The following is a 20,369-nucleotide window of genomic DNA, read 5'->3' as shown; positions in this document are numbered from 1 at the left end:
GTAAAAGTACAAAAGTATCAGCATCAAAATGCACTTAAAGTATCAAAAGTAAAAGTACTTGTTATGCAAAATGGAGCCACTCAGATTGTTATTTATATTCTAAATATATTATAAGATTATTTGTATCGATGCTTTTATGTAAGCAGTGTTTTAATTTTGTAAAGACATGGCTCATTTATTTACCTTATTACTGTTATAAGATTCAATAAAAAAAATCTAATCACTTTAAATTGATCATATTTTTTATGTTAAATCTCGACCTGTAAAGTAACTAAAGCTGTTGGCTAAATGTAGTAGAATAAAAAGTTCAATATTTGCTTAAAATTGTAGTGGAGTAGAAGTATAAAGTTACATAAAATGTAAATACTCAAGTAAAGAACAAGTACCTCAAAATTGTACTTAAATACCGTACTTGAATAAATGTACTTCGTTACTTTCCACCACTGGGTTTTCTGATAGTGGCCAAATATGAAACAGTGATTATAAATGTCACTAACTGCCAACATAGTTAACTAGTACTTCCTCCTGTGGAAGAACAAAGGCTGCATCCTCCATAAGGCTGACCTTTGCCCTCTTACCTTCCACACCCTTGGCAAACCTCAGTGCCCAAGTTATTGGTTAGTAATTAATGCAAGAGCCAGTGAGCATTAAATCTGAAGGGTTTTGTTTCTTCATGTGGAAGCTTTGATATCCTAGCACCTGGTAATAGCTGACCACAGTTTCCATAAAGGATTGATGAGCATTATAAATGCTGGTTACACTCATTCTTCAGTACCTGAGGAGGTTAAACTGTTTACAACATACAAGGAAATGTAATTGAAATTGTGGCTTATCAAACACCTACAGCTGCCAGCACTAAAAGATAAGCCTGTTGTGTCGTTTTGATGTTATGATAAAATGTTATGTTGTGATGTTGTATTTTTTCTGAATTGTATCGTAAGTGTTTGTATATGTATTTTGTATATTGTACGTTTTTTTTGTTTTTTTTTGTTTCGTAATTCTCTGCTTTTTTTACATCATGGCCAGGGGACTACAGATGAAAACTAGCCTTCTGGCTAACGCTTTTTTAACCATGTGTAATCATGTGTTTTATGAAATTGCACTGTCCCCTTTTAAATAAACTAATAATACTAATAATTCTGGCCAGTTCTGGTTGGCCCAGACACAGACACAAGCACTAGACTAAAGGCAAATATACTTCAGATATTGCAATATATAGGAATAGACTACAATAATTTTAGAGTTGTTACGATTCCGATACCAGTGTCGGAAATTGCTCCGATACTGCCGAAAATGCTGCATCGGTATGGGCGAGTACTGGAGTCCAGGCACCGATCCGATACGTAATTTATTAAATTAGTTATCTATTTACTGGTTCACTCTGTTAAGCTAATATTCTGGCTGGACTTAAATTTAAATATATTCCTAGATTTATTCATTTAAGTTGCTGTTGCACTACTGTTTTGTATACTGTTGTATATAGAAATAAATGTAAAAATAAATGGCTTGAATTTGCTGTGTTTATTCATGTTGTACAAAGGGTTTAACCTGAGCCAGGCCTTACCACAATGATAATCATATCACAGTCATGCAGGTGTAGTATGATATTTTTTTTATAACATACTGGTATCGGATCGGTACTCGGTATCGGCCGATACCCACAGTACAAGTATCGGAATCGGTATCGGGAGGGAAAAAATGGTATTTGAACATCTCTAAATAATTTATACTAGTATATTGAACATCACTGCCACATATACCACCATCCCCTCCCCCAAGTAACTTTAGTTATAATCAATATTCAAGGTTCATACACTTTTTCAGTGGTCAAATTCAAGCACTTTTCAAGGACTTTCAGGGCCCATTTTCAAGCTTTTCCAGTATCTTACAACGGTTGTAAATTGCATGTTTTAGATGAGTACTTACATACTAAAAGGTGTAATTTCACTCAACCGTACTGACAGTGATGGTGTTACACTTTTAGGAGGAACGGTCTTCATTTCAGATGGGCTACTCATTATTTTATACATTGAACATGTGATTATCTATAGTCTATAGATGGATATAGTCAGATTGCAAGAGAAATACAGTAAGAATTTCAAGCATTTACGAGCACTTTATCCGAAATCCAAGCACTTTTTAAACCTTGAAAATACAACATTTAAAACATTTTCAAGGATTTCAAGCACCCGTACCAACCCTGAATACTCTTAGAATTACATGACAATGTGAAATATGTCCCTGGTACTGATGAACCTACAGAGAATTATCACCCCAATCTGCATTTTAAAGCAAGCTTCAGCTCACTGTTTAGCTGTATGGCTGCAACATTACTGCTGTCTGTGCCAAACGGCAGACAGATACAGTTTAGTGATTAGCCGGGGAACATATTGGAGCATTTAGCAGCTTTAGAGCCAGATATTCCCCTCAGGAGTTGGTAGGGACCAAAAGTGGAGCTAAAAGAGTAAAAATATTGGACTTCAATTCATCCTGTGGTCAGAAACATGACTCAAAATGAAAAGAAGCAACACATTTGCCTTATGAAATTAAAAGGTGACAATATGTCAGTGTTGTGTTAGCCCCTACGTGGCCATAAAAACATTAAAGTTTTTTCAAAGCCTCATCTTCAATCGCTCCAACAATTCAAATTCCAAAAAAAGTTGGGACGTTGTCTGAAATGTAAATAAAACACGATGTAATCATTTGCTAATCCTTTGTGGCATATATTAATTTGAAACCTGTACAAAGACGATATTTTTAACCTCTTAAAAACACTCCAGCCTCCCAGCAGGTAGGGGTAGATAAAAAAAAAATTTGAACTGAGGTTAATGTTAAAACTTTGACTTTTTTGTCATTTTCTGAATCATATAAGAGGGGAATAGGTGCTAACAACATATAAAGGGAGGATGACTTGCGTGTACGTGTGTGTGTGTGAATGTATATGTATATAAGTATATCTATATATGCGCGTATGTATGTATGTGTATATATATTATCATATACTAACTTTGCAAACATAGTGTTTAGTGTTGGGGAACGTGCTGTGCTGTTAATGGGCTGGGATTCGTGTATGTATGTGTATTTACATGTATATGCATTTTTTTGTTTTTATTTTATGTATTTTTGTTTAATATGGTCGATTTGTTTGTGTGGAAGTTTGATGTCTTTTGTATGATGTTTGTCCTATAAGAAATTGAATAAAAACTTAAATAACAAAAAACTTTGACTTTAAAAAAAAAATATATATATATACATATAAACTCTGCTACTAATCCAATGTCTCTAGTAAATTTATATTGAAGACATTTTTTCTTGTGTTTGCATGCATCCTTCCTTAAAGAAAGATGCGTCTGTAAGATTATTGATCAATCTAATCAAAAGCAGCTGACTATATTTCATGTTATACTTCTAATTTAGGAAATATTCTTCATATCCTTGATTGTTTTCTTGTTTTGCCCTTCCTGTAAATCTTCACAAATCAAACCAAACAAACAATCCTTCAGTTAGACTGAATGGCTGATCAAATCCTCCAGTGATATTACATTTGGTAGAGCGGTGCACGCTGCTGCCTGTTCAGAGTTGATGCCTTGCCAATCTGTCTACATTCTCAGCAAGCTTCATCAGTCATGGTGTTACAGGAGTGGACAACAGTGGATGTCTTCTACTTGTCATTGTAATCTTCATAATTCCAAGGACATTTTCAAATATTATATTGTGGTTTTTCTGCCACTTAACTCTATGGGGTCTTGGGCTGTTTTGTCCACTTTTGAATCATTTTGTGTCATTTTTTAGTCATGTTGTGTCTTTTTTTAGTCATTTTGTGTCTTTTTTGGTCATTTTGTGTCTTTTTTACTCATTTTGTGTCGTTTTTTTAGTCATGTTGTGTCTTTTTTTGGGCATTTTGTCTTTTTTGGTCATTTTCTGTCTTTTTTAGTCATTTTGTGTTTTTTTTTTGTTATTTTGTGTCGTTTTTAGTCATTTTGTGTCTCTTTTTGGTCATTTTCTGTCTTTTTAAGTCCAACATAAAATGTAATTTTGAATCTTTTTTCCCCTTTCAAAACACTATCATGCTCAATAAAAAAATTTAAATGTTGCAAATGTGAACAAAGGTGTCAAATATAACATATAAAAGGGTTCCATCCAGTTCTATCATTTTATACTAAATCTATTTGAGCTTGTCTCCAGTTTTACTTGGTATATCATCATCAAACTGAAACTGGCCTCATGGAGTTTACAGCCAGAACTTTAGAGGTAAATTTACAGTAGGGCTCCACGCTGCTTTGTTTTCTAGTCTGGATGTCATGAAGAAGTCATGCTTTGGAGCTTTTGGAGACTCCAGAGGGTTAATGAGTGAACTGAACTAACAAACAAGCAACAATTCTGCCAGTCAAATAAACATGGGAGGGCTGGACAATGACAGATGCAGCATTTATCGAATTACCAACATTATGAATCTCTTATCAAGCTAAATGTACTCATATCACAACTGTCTGTTTTCTCTCTCACGCGCTGCCCTCAAGCTTAAACAGTAACTGGTCGTGGGAGACTGACAGAAAAACACAACCAAGACTTACTTCCCCTTCAACCTCCCAGCAGAGCAACACCCTGACTGGTTACACCTCATAACAGAGCACAGAAGTAGTGCTTAACCTTACATGAGAACCACTGCCGCAGCAAGGAAAAAAATGCATTTTTGAGCTGTATAACAGGCAATAAAAAGGGGAAATACTGCTGCTGTTACACCCCTCTATGGCCCCCAATAAAGGATGCGGGTGATGGGTGCAGGAGGGGCTGTCAGTCAGGCAGGGGTCCCTGGGGTGAACAGAAGGCAGGCGGTGGTGTCGCTCAGCCATGACCAGGGCACAATGACCAGGGCCTGACCCTTCAGACCTACCATCACACACATGCCAGCAACCATGACACTCACAGGGAGGGGGGCTAGGCCCGGAGAGGAAGTGAAGTGGACTGTGTATACGTGCATGTTTGCATCTAGCTAGAAAAACACCCACATCAGCCTGAATTTAACAGAAACATCCCAAACTGTTAACCCTGTGAAATATTAGGCTACTAGGGTTGTTAAAAGTATCAAAACTCAAAAAAGTATCGATATTAAAACGTTGTATCCGGATACGATACTCATTTTCAAAAGTCTTGATACCAAGCCAAGGAATGAACACTTAAGTTAAGTTATTGTTACTTTTTTTTATCAAGCTTGCCTAATACTGTGCACAGCATACAACCTGAAAAATTTTGTTCTAATTGTTTATTATATTTATTTATTTTTTGCACTATTTCAGACCTGAAGCTTGTTTTCATAGTTGCAGTTTCTTTTTGCACAACTGTTTTTCAAGTTTTCAAGTTTTTCCAAGTATTTAACCTGTGGTTCTGTTAATTTTTACATGTTGCATTTTTCTTGTTAATAAAAATATGTCTGTTGTTTTTATCCTTGTGGTATCGAAAATGGTATCAAGTATCGAATATTTTCCTGAGTATCGGTATCGAGTTGAAAATTTTAGTATCGTGACAACCCTATAGGCTAATATGTCATTTAAAAATCTATTAAAAAATCTTCACCATGCCATGTTGGTATCAGTTTTTTCAGCGTTACCTCACCTATATGTCCTGATAATTAATTTTTAACTTTGACTTACTTGATCAAAATGTTGAACCCAAAAGAAACATAGGAAAACATAAAATCTGATTTTGAAAGTTATATTTCAATACACAGAATTTTAAATGTTGCAAATATGAACACAGGTTGCAAATATTAAATACAACAGGTATGTTTGTTATGACCGAATATAATAAAAAAAAACAGGCATGGAGTTGCCATCAACTCTAGAGGGAAGCTGATGGCAAGACTCAATGTTGCTTCATTTTTATGTCTTCACGTCATGTAGAAGTAATATGCAGGTGGTTTCATGGACTCTAGAGGGTTAATTACTCTAGTTAAATGGTCAATAATTTGATATAAGACTCAAAATAGATATCTGAAACTTGCAAACCAACGACAACCAAGTGTACTAGATCCATTTAACAAACTCTTTAAAACAGGGGGATAAAAAAAAGTTCTATCCGCTCCTCTGGTAAAAACAGATTGTGGTCTAAAATGATATTTGAGTGCAACACGCTGCACGCACACACGCGCACGCACACACACACACACACACACACACAGTTCAGAGTGGGATGGTGGAGACAAAGGCTGGCCTCCACGCCCCTTGCTGGGAGCACACAGTCGACTGGACACACAATTGAGAGCGGAAGCAGATCAGCTGGCCTGGGCCTGTGAGCAGGGGAGAGGGGAGGGGGAGGGGGGAGGAGGAGATAGAGAGAAAGGAGCCCCCCATTCCAAATTATTCCAAGTTATTCTGCTGGATGACTGACTTCATTTCCGACCAAAAGCAGGAGAGAAAAACAGAGGGAGGGGTAAGAGTGTAACAGAGGACTGTGGGGAGACGAGGAGGAGGAGGAGGAGGAGGAGGAGGAGGAGGAGGAGGAGGAGGAGGAGGAGGAGGAGGAGGAGGCTGTGGATGGGAACAGGGTGGAGACCAAGGTGACAGTCAACAGCTCCCACCCGCATTTGAATATAGCTTTCTCTATTCATAAAAAGGATGTGCATAGGCTTTTACCGCATCTATACAATATGATGCAGTAATAGAATTAACTGTATCTTACTATTTCAAGCCTCATTAAAGTGAGAGCAATGAGCAAACAAAACGCCATGCACGTCTTAAATTAGAATTCAGCTTCCTGCTACTTGAAATGAATTAGAGGAGAGGAGAGAAGAGAAGAGAAGAGAAGAGAAGAGAAGAGAAGAGAAGAGAAGAGAAGAGAAGAGAAGAGAAGAGAAGAGAAGAGAAGAGAAGAGAAGAGAAGAGAAGAGAAGAGAAGAGGAGGCGTGATGGAGGAGCACGTGCAGACCAGGCAGGCCTGGGCCTCGAGGCCGGCTGCTCCAGTGTGTGGTGGAGAAGGGGGATCCTGGGACAACCATTTCCTAAGTTGACAAAGTGGCCGTTTGTCTGCTGCTCCGGCCCATGGCTCACTGGGCTCCAGCATGCCATCATGCTTTGCTCCTGTCTCAGCCTTGGGCTTCCCACCCCAGAGGGGAGTGGTGGAGGGGAGGGGAGGGATATGAGGAGGGGGGGGGGGGGGGGTAGTGAAAGAAAGACAGGAGGGGGAGAAGAAGGGAAGGAGGAGAAGGAAGAGGAGGAGTGCAGGAGGAGAGGAGAGAGAGAAAGGATGTGGCCTGAGCCCTGGGTGCTGGCCAAGTCACCCTCCCTTTCCTCCGCTCTGTCTCCCCCTTCTACCCAGCCCCTCCCCGGCTGCCTCTCTCTACACAATGGCCGCTTCTCTGCTGAAATTTCACGTTATTGGATCCCGGGCCTGGAGTTTTGTCCTCCCACAATGTCCAGGCAGCGGAGCATGCTGCAGGGGAGACACACTCTGCAAGCTAAAAGCTGGAAAACCATTCCTCCTTTCATTAGCATCAGAAAAGGGGAGAAAAGCCCCCACCACCACCGCCGCCACCTCTTTTTTTTCCATTGCCCCTTTTCCTCCCCATCTCTCCCCTGTATCAAAACCGGAGGAAGGCTGTCAAGCTCAGTCAAGCTCCACTAGGCCACTTTGGTTTGTAGGACTTCTGAGAGAGGGGGGGGGGGGATCATTAAAATATCATTGGGAAAATAAACACAAGCTACTTATCCCAATCCGATTCTATAGATTATCCTCCAAAAGGCAAGCACGATCGCTAGGAAAGTAGAAAGTAGAGGGGGGGAATGAACGATTGGCGTGAAAAGCTACTATGTGTGTGATTCATTATTCTTACTAAAATGTTTGGCTATCTTCAACTGCTGTTATCTTAGAGAAAATATGCTACTTTTACTTCAGGGATGAGCAATTTAAATGCTGGAGGGGGCCACAATATTTCATGGACACCACCACAGGGCCACATATATGATGAAAATGCAATTTTAAATATGTTTACAGTGCAGTAACTTCACATATTTCATGCTCAAATGCATGTAGAACAGTATAAATAGGAATACAAAAGGTTTGAAGCAATTAAAAAATAACCACTTACTGTGATTTCTTTGTTTTCAGTGCAAGAACAGCAGAACGACATTAATTGCAAGAAGTAATTTTGTGCATTTTTACACTGCACTTTTAAGATTTCATGCTCAAATGCATGTAGTTGTATTGAGGGCCACTTAAAGTGAAGGTGCTTTTAGCCTAAAATGCAAAAAAGTCTTGATATATTCAGTGTAGATCAACTTGCACAAAGATCTACACAAGTCTGACATTTATATGTTATGTCGCAAAAAAGATATGCAATATAAGAATGCAGTCATGGATTTATAAAAAATGTAATCCACTACAAACAACAATCTAGAACAACTTGGAGCTTAAGTTGTAAGAGGATAAAGTGGTGCAGTTTCCTTCACTGCGATCACGCCTCATTGAAGAAATAAATAACATACAATCTGGGACTCGACCGTCGATTCCAGCAGTGCATCTAATCTGAACGGTGCAAACTAGCTGGCCAATTAGCCACGGTTCAAATCCCCCAAATAACCAGTGGCAAACTCAAGGGCACGAACATACTCAAAACAAACACCAACATGACCCAACATGGATGCAGTGCAAATTATGACATGAGGCCAGAACAAGAGACTTTTAAAAGGGCCTGTCGGTTAGCCATTAATAAAACTCAACTAATAATGGGACAATGCCTACAGAGACACCAACAGGCAGCCGGCATCACAAGCCCTGCTACATTAGCTGCAGTGAAAACTAATACGTTGGCTATAGAAAGAGAAGTGAAAGAGAAATTTGCCCTATCTCCTCTCAACACCTCAGGCTGCTGGTGAGTCATCTCCCTCACAAGAACATTCAGCTTAGCTACCAACTGACTCAGGAAAAAAAAAAACAGAACAAGCCTACTCTGCTGCTGCTGCACCACACAGCGAATCTACACTTCAAATTTACCACCATCCTTTCACAGAAATACCACCTAATATGACGACAAATGAACTGATCACAGTCACTTCTGGTAGCATCCGTCACAGACAGCAGTTAGTGGGTCAAATTAGCCTGTAACCCAAACCAAAGATAGGCCTGAAACAGCGAGTGAATGTCAAAACTGCTCACTCAGACAGCGTTTCTAACATAGATTTTCTAACCAACCCCTCTATTACTGGATTGGGCCTGCAACCCCAACAACAATGTTCTAGGTGCCGCTGCGCCGTGGCACTATAAATCACAAGAGTCCCATATGTGTATCAAATGCCAAAAAACTATTCTCAAACATCAATCAAAGCCACATATTGAGATGATCTTAATTTGAACCGCAAGCGTTTGGAAAATTAAAACCTTGCGCTTGCCATTACCAAAAAGAAAAAAGAGGAACCGCAAATTTCGACTGCTGCGTCTCTGGTCTTCTTTGATGTATGAGTAGTCCCCGGGGACCAGAGCGTCTACTCGTCAGAGTTACTCTGAAACCAAGGGGGAAGCTGAGGGAACAAGGCAGCCGTCTAGCTGTGGGAGAAACCATCAATACATCTCAGGCGCAACTTGGGAAGAATAAACCACCAAACCATGATGATGGCCCATGGATGTAAAGAGAAACTGCTTTGACAAGTTGTAAACCATCACAGCCTGCCCTGTTGTTGGAAATAACATTATTATCATATCACAAACCGACCTACTACACCATCTTGAAAATCAATTAGATTCACATTCAATCAGCTTTCTGAAAACCCTCAGCCTCTAACATTTGAAGAAATAAAGAAACGCTTTTACGGAGAAATAAAAGTCTGTTCCAAATTCTAAATATAGCCACTAGACAGGGGCCCAATCTGATCAAAAGTGACTGAGCAGATAAAAATATACATCCGTACAGGCCTCCAAATTTAATCCTATTTGAAAACGTCACTCAATAATTGACTTATTTAATAACATAAAGCTACAATTGCTTAAATTCACTCATCTAGGATCCAGGCCTATCGCTCCCAGAAACACATACACATGCCAAATGTTCCCAGAGAAATAAACACACGAGCGTGTGTGTGTGAACAGACGCACACACAGAAACCCCTTCCTGTTTTCAAAGTGTTTGGAAACTCAATCAAAGACACAAGGTTTAGGATTTACATCTGTGCCCTTTTATGTCTGTGGCCTCGCAGGAAAGAACCATCTCAGCCCAGCTGCAGCCAAGAGCTCACAACAAGGCCCAGCCTTCATGCTCCCGCATGCAGCACAACTGAAAACAATATCCACAATTCAGACACTTAGTGCTAAAAGCACTTCTTAGAGGCATCGAGATATGGTCTGTGAACATCAGAGACCCTCCTTGACAAAGAAATAAAGACAAGCCCTGCTATCAGGATGTTGTAATGGAGGCACAAAAGTTTTTTAGTGTTGGCGGACATATGTACTAGGGTTGTCAAAAGTATCGATACTCAAAAAAGTATCGATACTAAAACGTTGTATCCGGATACAATACTCATTTTCAAAAGTAGCGAGTATCTGAAGCTTGTTATCATAGTTGCAGTTTCTTTTTGCACAACTGTTTTTTATTATAAATATTTAACCTGTGGTTCTGTTCATTTTTACATGTCGCATTTTTCTTGTTAAAAAAAATATTTCTGTTAAATTTTGTCTTTGGTCTTTGTTTTTATCCTTGTGGTATCGAAAATGGTATCGAGTATCGAATATGTTCCTGAGTATCGGTATCGAGTTGAAAATTTTAGTATCGTGACTACCTTAATACATACACATGTCCACTAGGGCTGGGCGATATATCGAAATAAAAGATATATCGATATATTTTTAAATGTGATATGGAATTAGACCATATCGCATATATCGTTATAGTTGAAAAATGTCTTTTATATATAAATGCTCCCCTTTGTCATATTTAGTTATTTTGTAATGTTCTATTTTATTTCATATGCTATTTTTTATTTGTTTAGTTAATTTTTTTTTTAGTTAAATGTGCACTTTATGGAGCTTTGATTTGAAAAAAAAATGTACTCAGTATTATCAGGTACAGTATTTATGTTACTTAAATAAATGGTTTCAATAAAACTACTTGTGACATGTCATATTTGGCTTTGACTTTGACTGAACTTATTCATATTTTGGTGTCACTTTGGGATAAAAATATCAGGATATATATCGTACATCAATATTCAGCCTAAATATATCGGGATATGACTTTTGGTCTATGTCGCCCAGCCCTAATGTCCACACCAGGTCTTTGTCTGAAAAATAAGATATTTGGTTTGAAAAATGTTCTAAATACTCTGCTGACATTTACGCCAGTTTATGCTTGCTCCTAAAATACTCAAAGAGGAAATGAAAATTATAAGAGGGAAGTGGCTCTGGTTTAAAATACACAGAATCCAGGCCTAAATCTGGCCATGGGAATGGAACAGTCCACCACTATACAAGGCCTGTTCAGTTTGTTGGCTTGTCTCAGTTACAGACAGACGAAGCCCTCTGGTTATACAGAGGATCATTGTCATTAATCACACAAACAATAAGACGGCTTCTAATAGAACAAGCAGACGCTGGGGCGTAAATATTCCGTACGCGTATAACTTTTTGGATTGTGCAACTTTTCACCTTGAGTAAATGCGGTGAAAGTGAGAGGGATTTCATGTAGAGACACTTTTGTTTTCTACGAGGTAAGTTAGACGTACATCTAAATCTAATCAACTGTGAGAACATGCAACCAGCTTAGTGAAGTGCTTTTACAAGTGTCCTTATGTATATCTGTCAAATACATTTCATTAGTCTCTGTAAACCACCGGCGTGGTCACAAGCAACACTTCCCCAAAAGAAAACAGAAGCAAAACCAAAGATGTGTTCAGCTCAGCAGACTTTTTTTCAAAGGTAAGATGTGTCTATAGTTAAGACTAGGCTAGCTAGTAAAGCTAAGTGTTCATGGAGGTCATATACAACAACTGGCAATAACCCCAAATAATACTACCTATAAAAAAGGTCCAGGAAATTATTTAGCTTAACATAAGGGCCACAGGATATAGGCAATTACCCAGGCCATAAAGCACTAGCCCTAACAGCTGAAGTAGCTGTCTCCCTTTGTCGTCTCAGGACATGATGGGGGTTGTTCAGGAGGAATGTGTTTGGAAAGCTCTGCAACAGGAATGGGAGTGCAAAACAGCCCTCAGGTGATAAGATCACGACACCCACATTGGCAGATAAAACGCTGAGCTGTCAAATCAATCACACAGATAGGAAGAGGACACAGAGAGAGGAATCACCTGACTGGCAACAGACAATACCACAGAAGTGCAGGAATCTAAAACAATGAGGCCATGCCCGAGACATGTTCAGAGGAACATAGAGGCAGCTGACCTTCACCGATAAACCGATGGATGCAGGATTCATCTGATTATTTTTGGTAAAAGTAGGCCAATACGAACTACAATCGCCCCTTGTTTGGTTTTTATAGCACTTATAGTATGGATTGATGAGGACAGGTGAGCCTCGACTTGTCAAACGCAAACCTTTTTCATTGTCTGAAAAGAAAACTTTAGTTTAGAACCCAGAAATGTCAATTTTGTGATGTAATGTGTAAAAATAAGCTAGTCACATGTATACAATGACTATCAGAGCCTGGCTGATATGGGAATATTAAGACCAATACTGATTATAGAATGGAAAAATACACCAAATGGATGTCATAGTACATTTTTGAGCTAGAATGAAAATAGACCTTTTCTTTGTGAATTGTGCACCAATATGACCGCGTAAACGTACTCAGAGGGCTACTTTATGAAACAAATATCTTTGATAAAGAATATTTAACATTATTATACTGTCAACCAATTATAGAAATGGAAAATAAAGAAGAATAAAGAAAAAATATATAGAAAATAAATAATAAATAAAATAACTAGCCTAATTAGGGTAGGGCAATATCCATGGCTTAGAATGCTGCCCCCGCGACCCGGCCCCGGTAGGGCAATATGACGTTATATATTGTCAAAGCGATATACATGTCTATTTCATATATTTTTCTGTATGACTTCCATTGTGATGTCAATAACCAGTGGTGAACCAGGATCAACTATGTTAGCACTGTTTGGCTAACATGGAGTATGGAGTGTACAAAAACAGCCTTTACCATGTGGCTATTACATATAGACTATGTATTTATTGAATTACCAGAAGACATGCTATATTGTGATAGGTATTGAGATTTGACATTACCTATACAGGGATAAAAGATTTTAGCCATATTGCCAAGCTCTAAGCTAAACATCAGTGATATTCAATATCGGTCGTCATTGTCGTTACTGATGGTTTAATAAAGAATAAAAATGGAAAATAAATAGCTAGCACTAGGGGTGCACCGATCGATCGTCCAGCTGTTTGATCGGCACCGATTTCCTTAATTTTACGTCAAACCGATCTTATCTAGCGATCTTATCTACCTCCGCAAACGTCTATTTGCTATTTATTTTAACATTTGAATAGCCACAAAGCTGCTGCATTTGGGCATTTGTTCTTGTTGTACTATAACGAAACCAAAAACTCAGGACACTGTTAGTTTGTCCCGTAAATTGTTGCTATTTATTTTAAGTTCAATATTTTATGAACTATCTCAGACATTGTGATTTCCTTTATTTGTTAAAGAAAAATACTGCTGTGTTATTGTTTCTCAATAAAATAAGATTCAAACATTGAAGGTGTATGCTGTGAGTTATGAAAAAATCGGTATCGGCCAAAATCGGAATCAGCAGGTCAGGCTTTTTAAAAATCAGTGACCGGCCAGAAAATTGCAATCGGTGCACCCCTAGCTATCGCCCCAAACAGTGTTTTATATGTTCTGTAAAAAAGGTTTCATAACCACATGGCGCTAGCGATACCAACATGTCTTTAATAGGACAATATTGGCCGATAAAAACGGGTCAACGGATAAATCGGTCAGGCTCCAATGACGATGTAAAGAGAGTATCCACGGTACGCTGATAAAAGGTACCAGCACAGTGCACCTCAACACACTGCTGCCTTGGTTGAGATAAATATTTTAGATAAGCGTGACATTCAACAGAGAGGCAGCTTGCACATAGTTTCATAAATCTCCCATTTCTCCCAGCATGACCATAGTCCTTGTCTGAAAAAAAAAATCCCTGTTGGCGTTACATCACGCCAACACACACACCCCAGAGCAGACGCAAACCAAAATCTGACAAGGCTTTATGTGCCTTCTTGTCATTTCAGCCTTGTGAACATAGTTGCACCAAGGCCAAGTAACATGTTCTCAGCAAAGGGTGTGCTGTGTGTACTGTACACCAGCTCGGCTTACCACCCATCATTCACACAAAACCACTTCAGGACTATCTCTTCACACATTTTGTGGAGAATTTCAAATTAAATGTCCCCGATGCGAGCTACAGGAGAACAAACACATTTTTGCTTTCTTACGGTTGTACGTGGAAGCATAAAGTCAAAAATATAACCAGGAGTTTTGCAGAATATTTCCATCTATTAAAGAAAAGGCAGATCTTTCTTTTTTTAGGATTCAGCAAGTGACTCATCAGAGATCTGAATATATCTTATCAATGGCACAGAACACAATGTCACAATGTAAAAAAGGGACATTCGACGGTGAAAGACATTTTGATTATAATCACGGATGCTAAAAACAAAATTAAACAAAAAATATCTGATTTTTTTCAATGAATAGCTGTGTCATTTGGAAGAGCTTATTAAGGAGCCTCTCTTCAGCAAAACTGAACGGCTCAGGCAACGCTCTGTATTCTGTTCACTCCAATACTATGAATCATACAACAGCCAGAAAGGTGGTGGAATCATAGCAACAATGTTTGGATCACTTCGCCATCTTAGCTGCTGCCATCATGCAGTGTGGAACAAACTCAGCACATACTGTAGATTGCACACCACGGATGATCTGTAGCCTATGGCATTACTTCCCAAAGCGGGGGGCCTCGAGGAGTCCCTGAGGTATTGCATAGAGTCCATGCAAATTCACTAACAGCTTCATTTCACTGTAATTTCTCTCACTATAGGTTAACAGGAAGAGAAAATGCGTCCAGAACAGAGGTTTCACCCTCCCCACTAGCGTCAGAAACGCTAGGTTATGACACAATTTAAACTAAAACCATGACAACAGGAAAAAACAGCTCTGAAAACAATATATAGTTAACTGAGAGAGAGTGGTTTTAATCTATTCGGTGTGGCTTGATATTAGGGAAAAATACTCCATGACATATGTTACATAAAACAAGTGTAGTTCAAGGACAAAGCCTCCACACATTAAATCAATCAACCTCATTTAGACCAGATAGATGGAATGGGGAAAAAAAAACCATGGGTGTGTTTCACACATTAAACCATGACAGTGTAAACGGATGAAAAGGGGCATATGACTTCCTCTGTGACAAATACATTATCAAAGAAAAAGCCAAAGAGAGAGAGAGAGAGATAGTGGAGAAAACGTCGGTTAAATAAAGCACGTATGTAGAAAGGAAGAGCAAATAGAAAAGCACTCGTGTTAATGTGTTATGTATTGTACAGTAAATGCAGGAAATGTGATCATTGTGTGATCGTCGGTGCAATGCGAAACAGTGTACAGTGCTGTGAATGGGCAGGCAGGTACTTTATGAATGGAGGGGATCATGTGACCGCAGCACCTCCCGGAGCAGATATTTCTCACTGACTGTCAACAAGCGCACACAAGGGATCAGCCCATTAAAACAATAGCAAAATGCGACTCGAAATGGGCGCGACGTGCACAAAAATACCTCACGTACACATTACAATTGAGCCCGTGGGGACTCGGGTGTGAATGTGACGCCTTTTTAACGCGTTTTTATGAATGGAGATTGTGATATGTAAATGAGTGTGATTGAGAAAAAAAAATGGCATCTTCAGCTTTTCAACGTTGACATTGCCGCAATCGACTCGAAGGGTTTTCATTAAAGAAAAGGCTGGACTTCAATACAAAACATGATCCGCACGATTTTAATCGATGATTATGTTATGAAACCATGGCGGACCACTGCTACACTGCTACATTGACAATATAACGCTTTTAGCTCGTGATGCAATGGACAGACGTGTATAATAAAATCATATTTTAGACTGGATTATTGCTGGGTATAAAGAGTCCCTCATAACCTGTCCTATAACTGCCAGTCTATAAAGCAATAATAAACATGAAATAAGGAAATCATGTTAAGTTGAACTCAAACATGTTAATACATCTGCATTGAACATCATGCTACATTTTATGCTTACTTCTATAATCATGTAGCTCTTTTATAACCATGTCTTGTACTACTTAATATATATTATAATCATGTCAATATACATTATAATCATGTTAGCATGAATGACTTCATGTTATTCTCTGTATAAATGCTGTAATGGTGTAATTGTGTAATAATTGTTTGATTTAATGTGGACCCCAGGAAGAATAGTCTTTATCTCTATGAAGACTAATGGGGATCCAAAGGATACAATAAACAATAAACAATAAACATCCTTGGTATATAATGATCCGATGTGCAGGCAACCATTAATATACCTGTATATGTATATGTGGCCTAGTGTGAATCCTCACAGCATACACTACAGCTACATAGTTGAATATAAAATTATTAAGAATGAGATTTTTTTTTTTTACTATGGGCCTCTGCCACTGCTTGTCAGACACCGTGCTTGTTAAATTCATAACCCACAGTGTGTCTTTCTATTAGCCTACAAAACTATCCAAACAAAAAAAAAGATGATAGGTGTTTGCCTCTTATTGTTGATATTAATAAAGTGAGATGATGAAATAGCAGCGTCGCTCGGTTATAGAAATGTCATTGAGAAGTGGTAAGCTCCCCTAGCAAAGCGTGTGGTTAATACTATCCATAGATATGTTGTTATTATTGCATATGTAAGTAGAGATTGATAAAGAGGACTCACTCGTTGTTTGGATTTGTTGAATCTTCACTCATTTTTTTCCTCACGGGGATCCAAATCCTAGTAATAGCATCGACGACGCAGTGACGGCGGGATAAAATACCACAAATATCACCATTTTCCTTCACATATAGAAATTACCCCTATTCTGAATAGTAAGTAAATGGTGTATAATGGGGCATGCCTAACTAAGCGTCCCTGTGAAGAAAAGCCTCGCTGCCTGGAACTAACGTTAAATCGACAATCGTTGATTCATTTTATCCTCCCTGGAAGTAAAATCCGACCACAACAAATGGGCCATCGGCATCATCTTCTTCAACAAACACAGATCCCCCGCTTTGCAACAAAAAAATGTGAATAGATCCTCAAACAATGTAGCGCTTGTAGACTGTAGCGTTTTGCAGGTTATTTATGGCTGGCTGTCGAGCATCCATTCGCCAACTTCAGGTCCTGCACAACACTTGAAAAAGCGCTGTGGAGCGTCAACGTGTCCGAGTAATTTGCAGTAAAGGCATCCAAAGCCAAAAAAAAAGCCTCTACTGTTTTCGATATTAACCCTGACGCGTAAAGTAAAAGCATCTAGGCTTGAAATCTCCTTGAAGTTGGTGGACATCTGCTTTAATCGAACTCCATTTTCAACTCGGGGGGAATGAAACATCGGAAAACTGGGCGGATGTGTCGACCCTCGCTTGAGAAAATTAGATCCTTCCGCGACGTAGTAAAAACATAACACTCTGGCGATAAAATACGCTCAACCAGCAGGCGATTTATCGTGTCTAGTTAAAGAGGGACACGTATAGTGGTAAAATGCGTCCCCTTGTAGACGTATGCGGTGAATTAGAAGCGTTTCTTTCCAAAGTTGACCTAAAGTAGTCCCCGCACTTCCCAAAAGAAGTTTCCCTTCAATCACGCATTGATACAAGAGGGAAGCGTCTGTGTGATAGCACGCAAAGTAGAAAATAATCTGGAGGAAGGACTTGGGCTGACACACAGACTCGGCCATTAACAATTTCTGCTGTTTTCTTTCATTATAAAGCAGCTTCACCATGATAGACCGCCCCCGAACCATTTAAAAAAAATCTTCATGTGAAATTGTGGGAAAATGCTTTAAATGCACACAGCAATGACTGCTGCAGCACGTGGAATTACATTAGATCCCCTTTCGCAATGAAAGCCAAGACTATTATTTAAAAATCTAGCGGTTTCTTATTATTATTATCTCTATTGGTTTTATCCAGTTATAACACATACACGCAGGGCTTTAAGCCAAATGGTAAGGTGAAAGAAAGACAATTCACAAATTCAGGATATTTTATGAAACGCACATGGATTCTATTCAAGGGGCTAGTTTGAAATAAAATCATGGTTTCAGCAATACAATAGTCTTTAATGGCATAATAATAACCTTTATCACACACAGACAGGGGTTTTGATGGAATTATATATATATAAAGTTGCCCCACCTTGCACCCTAAACTCTCCAGTCAGCTGGAGCACCCTCCAAAATAAAACACCCTCTGAGGCAACCCAGAAAAATACATGTATGCACCTATGAATCTTATTTTCAAATGGTAAGGTGAAAGAAAGACAATTCACAAATTGAGGATATTTTATGAAACGCACATGGAATCTATTCTGAGGGCTAGTTTGAAATAAAATCATGGTTTCCGTGATACAATAGTCTATAATGGTAAATAAAAATTGAAAAGAGGCATAATAATAACCTTTATCGCACACGAACAGGGGTTTTGATGGAAGTATTTATATAGTTAAAGTTGCCCCACCTTGCACCCCAAACTCTCCAGTCAGCTGGAGCACCCTCCAAAATAAAACACCCTCTGAGGCAACCCGGAAAAATCCATGTATGCACCTATGAATCTTATTTGCAAATGTGTTAAAAGCCTTGCAGAGCGAATCGTTGGCCTGGTTGCGTAAGACTTAAATGCTATTGGATTTCTGTGCTGTGTGGAATGGCAAGAGATCAGGCTAAATGATTCTGCCTGGTTGTCATAGTGACAGCATGTTGTGTGAGAAGTTTCTTTGTATTTCTCTGGCTTTCATACAGCTTGTGCCACAGCCTTATGTTGCAGCCATATAAAACATCCCTCTGTGACACTGTATATAGATAGCCCATGCATACAGCAGGACCCCCACATGTGCAGCCCTGACACACATTGTACACTTCCTTATCTGATTAGATTTCCTGTCTGAGGTGTGTGTGCTGCTGTCCTGGTGGCTGCATGAGAGCAAAGGTGAATTGTCTATTGGAATTGTTTCCTCACCCAAACTACAGATGTCCGCTTGATATGAATGTTATGTGAGCTTACTTACATAAAAATAAAAAAAATAACGTTCCTAAAAAGTCTTATATTGGATAATTAAGTTACAGAGGGCTGTCTCTGTCTACTTTCCACTAAATGTGGTCACTTGTCTTCACTTCTTCCTTTTTGAATTGGGTTACCATGATCAAACTCACAAGTCCAAATAAAGTGTCCCTTGTTTCAAATGGAGCAGAAAAACCAATGACCATGAATTTTCCCACTAGCATGCTTGTATCCTTTAGAGTATTCAGAGTTCAGAAAGTCAGCCTTTTTTCTCATCTCACAAATGTGGATGGCCCCAGTGTGCATTTCCTGTGTTTTTCACACACTGAACATAACACACTGTAGTGTACTTAAACAAGGCAACAGGATGTTTAGCTAACAGAGGCATCCCTTGACTTCCCTCACTAAGTGCAATCAGGGTCATCACAATTCTCTTTAAGACGGTAAACAAGCTAACATTCCTGTATTGCCAACAAGCGACCGCAGCATAAAGGATGTGTTTAGCTCAACACAAACCTCATTCAGCAGAGTCCAACACAAACAGAGCCTCACTTGACTTTCAGGAAGATGGCTGAAATGATTTGCAGATCATAATCAGTTATGATTTATGTTTGGTTGTGTTAATTAATTTAAGTAATTACTTTACTGACACTTAAATTACAAACTTAATCTACTTTTTCTTGGATTTGACTTGTTGGTATGAACTTGAGAGCTTTTTTTTTCTGCCTTGAAATAGAAGTTAATACTTGAAATGCATAATTTAAAGCTTACTTGTGACTTTGTTATGTAGACATGATCCCTTATTAGCCTGTTTAGACCTGTAGGTGTGTAAGTTTGGAGAGGGTTGTAATGCTTCTCTTGGGTTGCTGTTTGCAGATGATAAAATGTGATTAAACTGAATTAACAAATTGAAATTTCACCGATAAAAGTTGTTAACATGACAGTATGAAGAGTGAGGGACTAACCAAAGTAGCTAACGGCATAAACCTCCATGGCAACTTTTATTGAGACAGCATGAGAGAGTCATTCCCAGTATTGGATCATTATGACTCGAATCAGATGACGACCTCAAAACACAGG

At 38.8% G+C, this 20,369-nt stretch overlaps 1 protein-coding gene across 1 annotated transcript in view; it reads right to left on the bottom strand.

Annotated features, from left to right (window-relative positions):
• spred1 (sprouty related EVH1 domain containing 1) overlaps nucleotides 1-17,738 on the bottom strand; it is a 53,356-nt gene extending 35,618 nt beyond the window's left edge. The window contains exon 1 of the mRNA XM_059352794.1: nucleotides 16,969-17,738. Within this exon, the coding sequence (XP_059208777.1) occupies nucleotides 16,969-17,000 (32 nt within the window). The 5' untranslated portion in view covers nucleotides 17,001-17,738. The remainder of the gene's footprint in view (nucleotides 1-16,968) is intronic.
• Nucleotides 17,739-20,369: the final 2,631 nt, after the last annotated feature.

Source organism: Centropristis striata, chromosome 16, assembly GCF_030273125.1.
Source record: "Centropristis striata isolate RG_2023a ecotype Rhode Island chromosome 16, C.striata_1.0, whole genome shotgun sequence".
NCBI classification, from domain to species: Eukaryota; Metazoa; Chordata; class Actinopteri; order Perciformes; family Serranidae; genus Centropristis; species Centropristis striata.
This window is presented reverse-complemented; position numbering and strand designations above follow the sequence as displayed.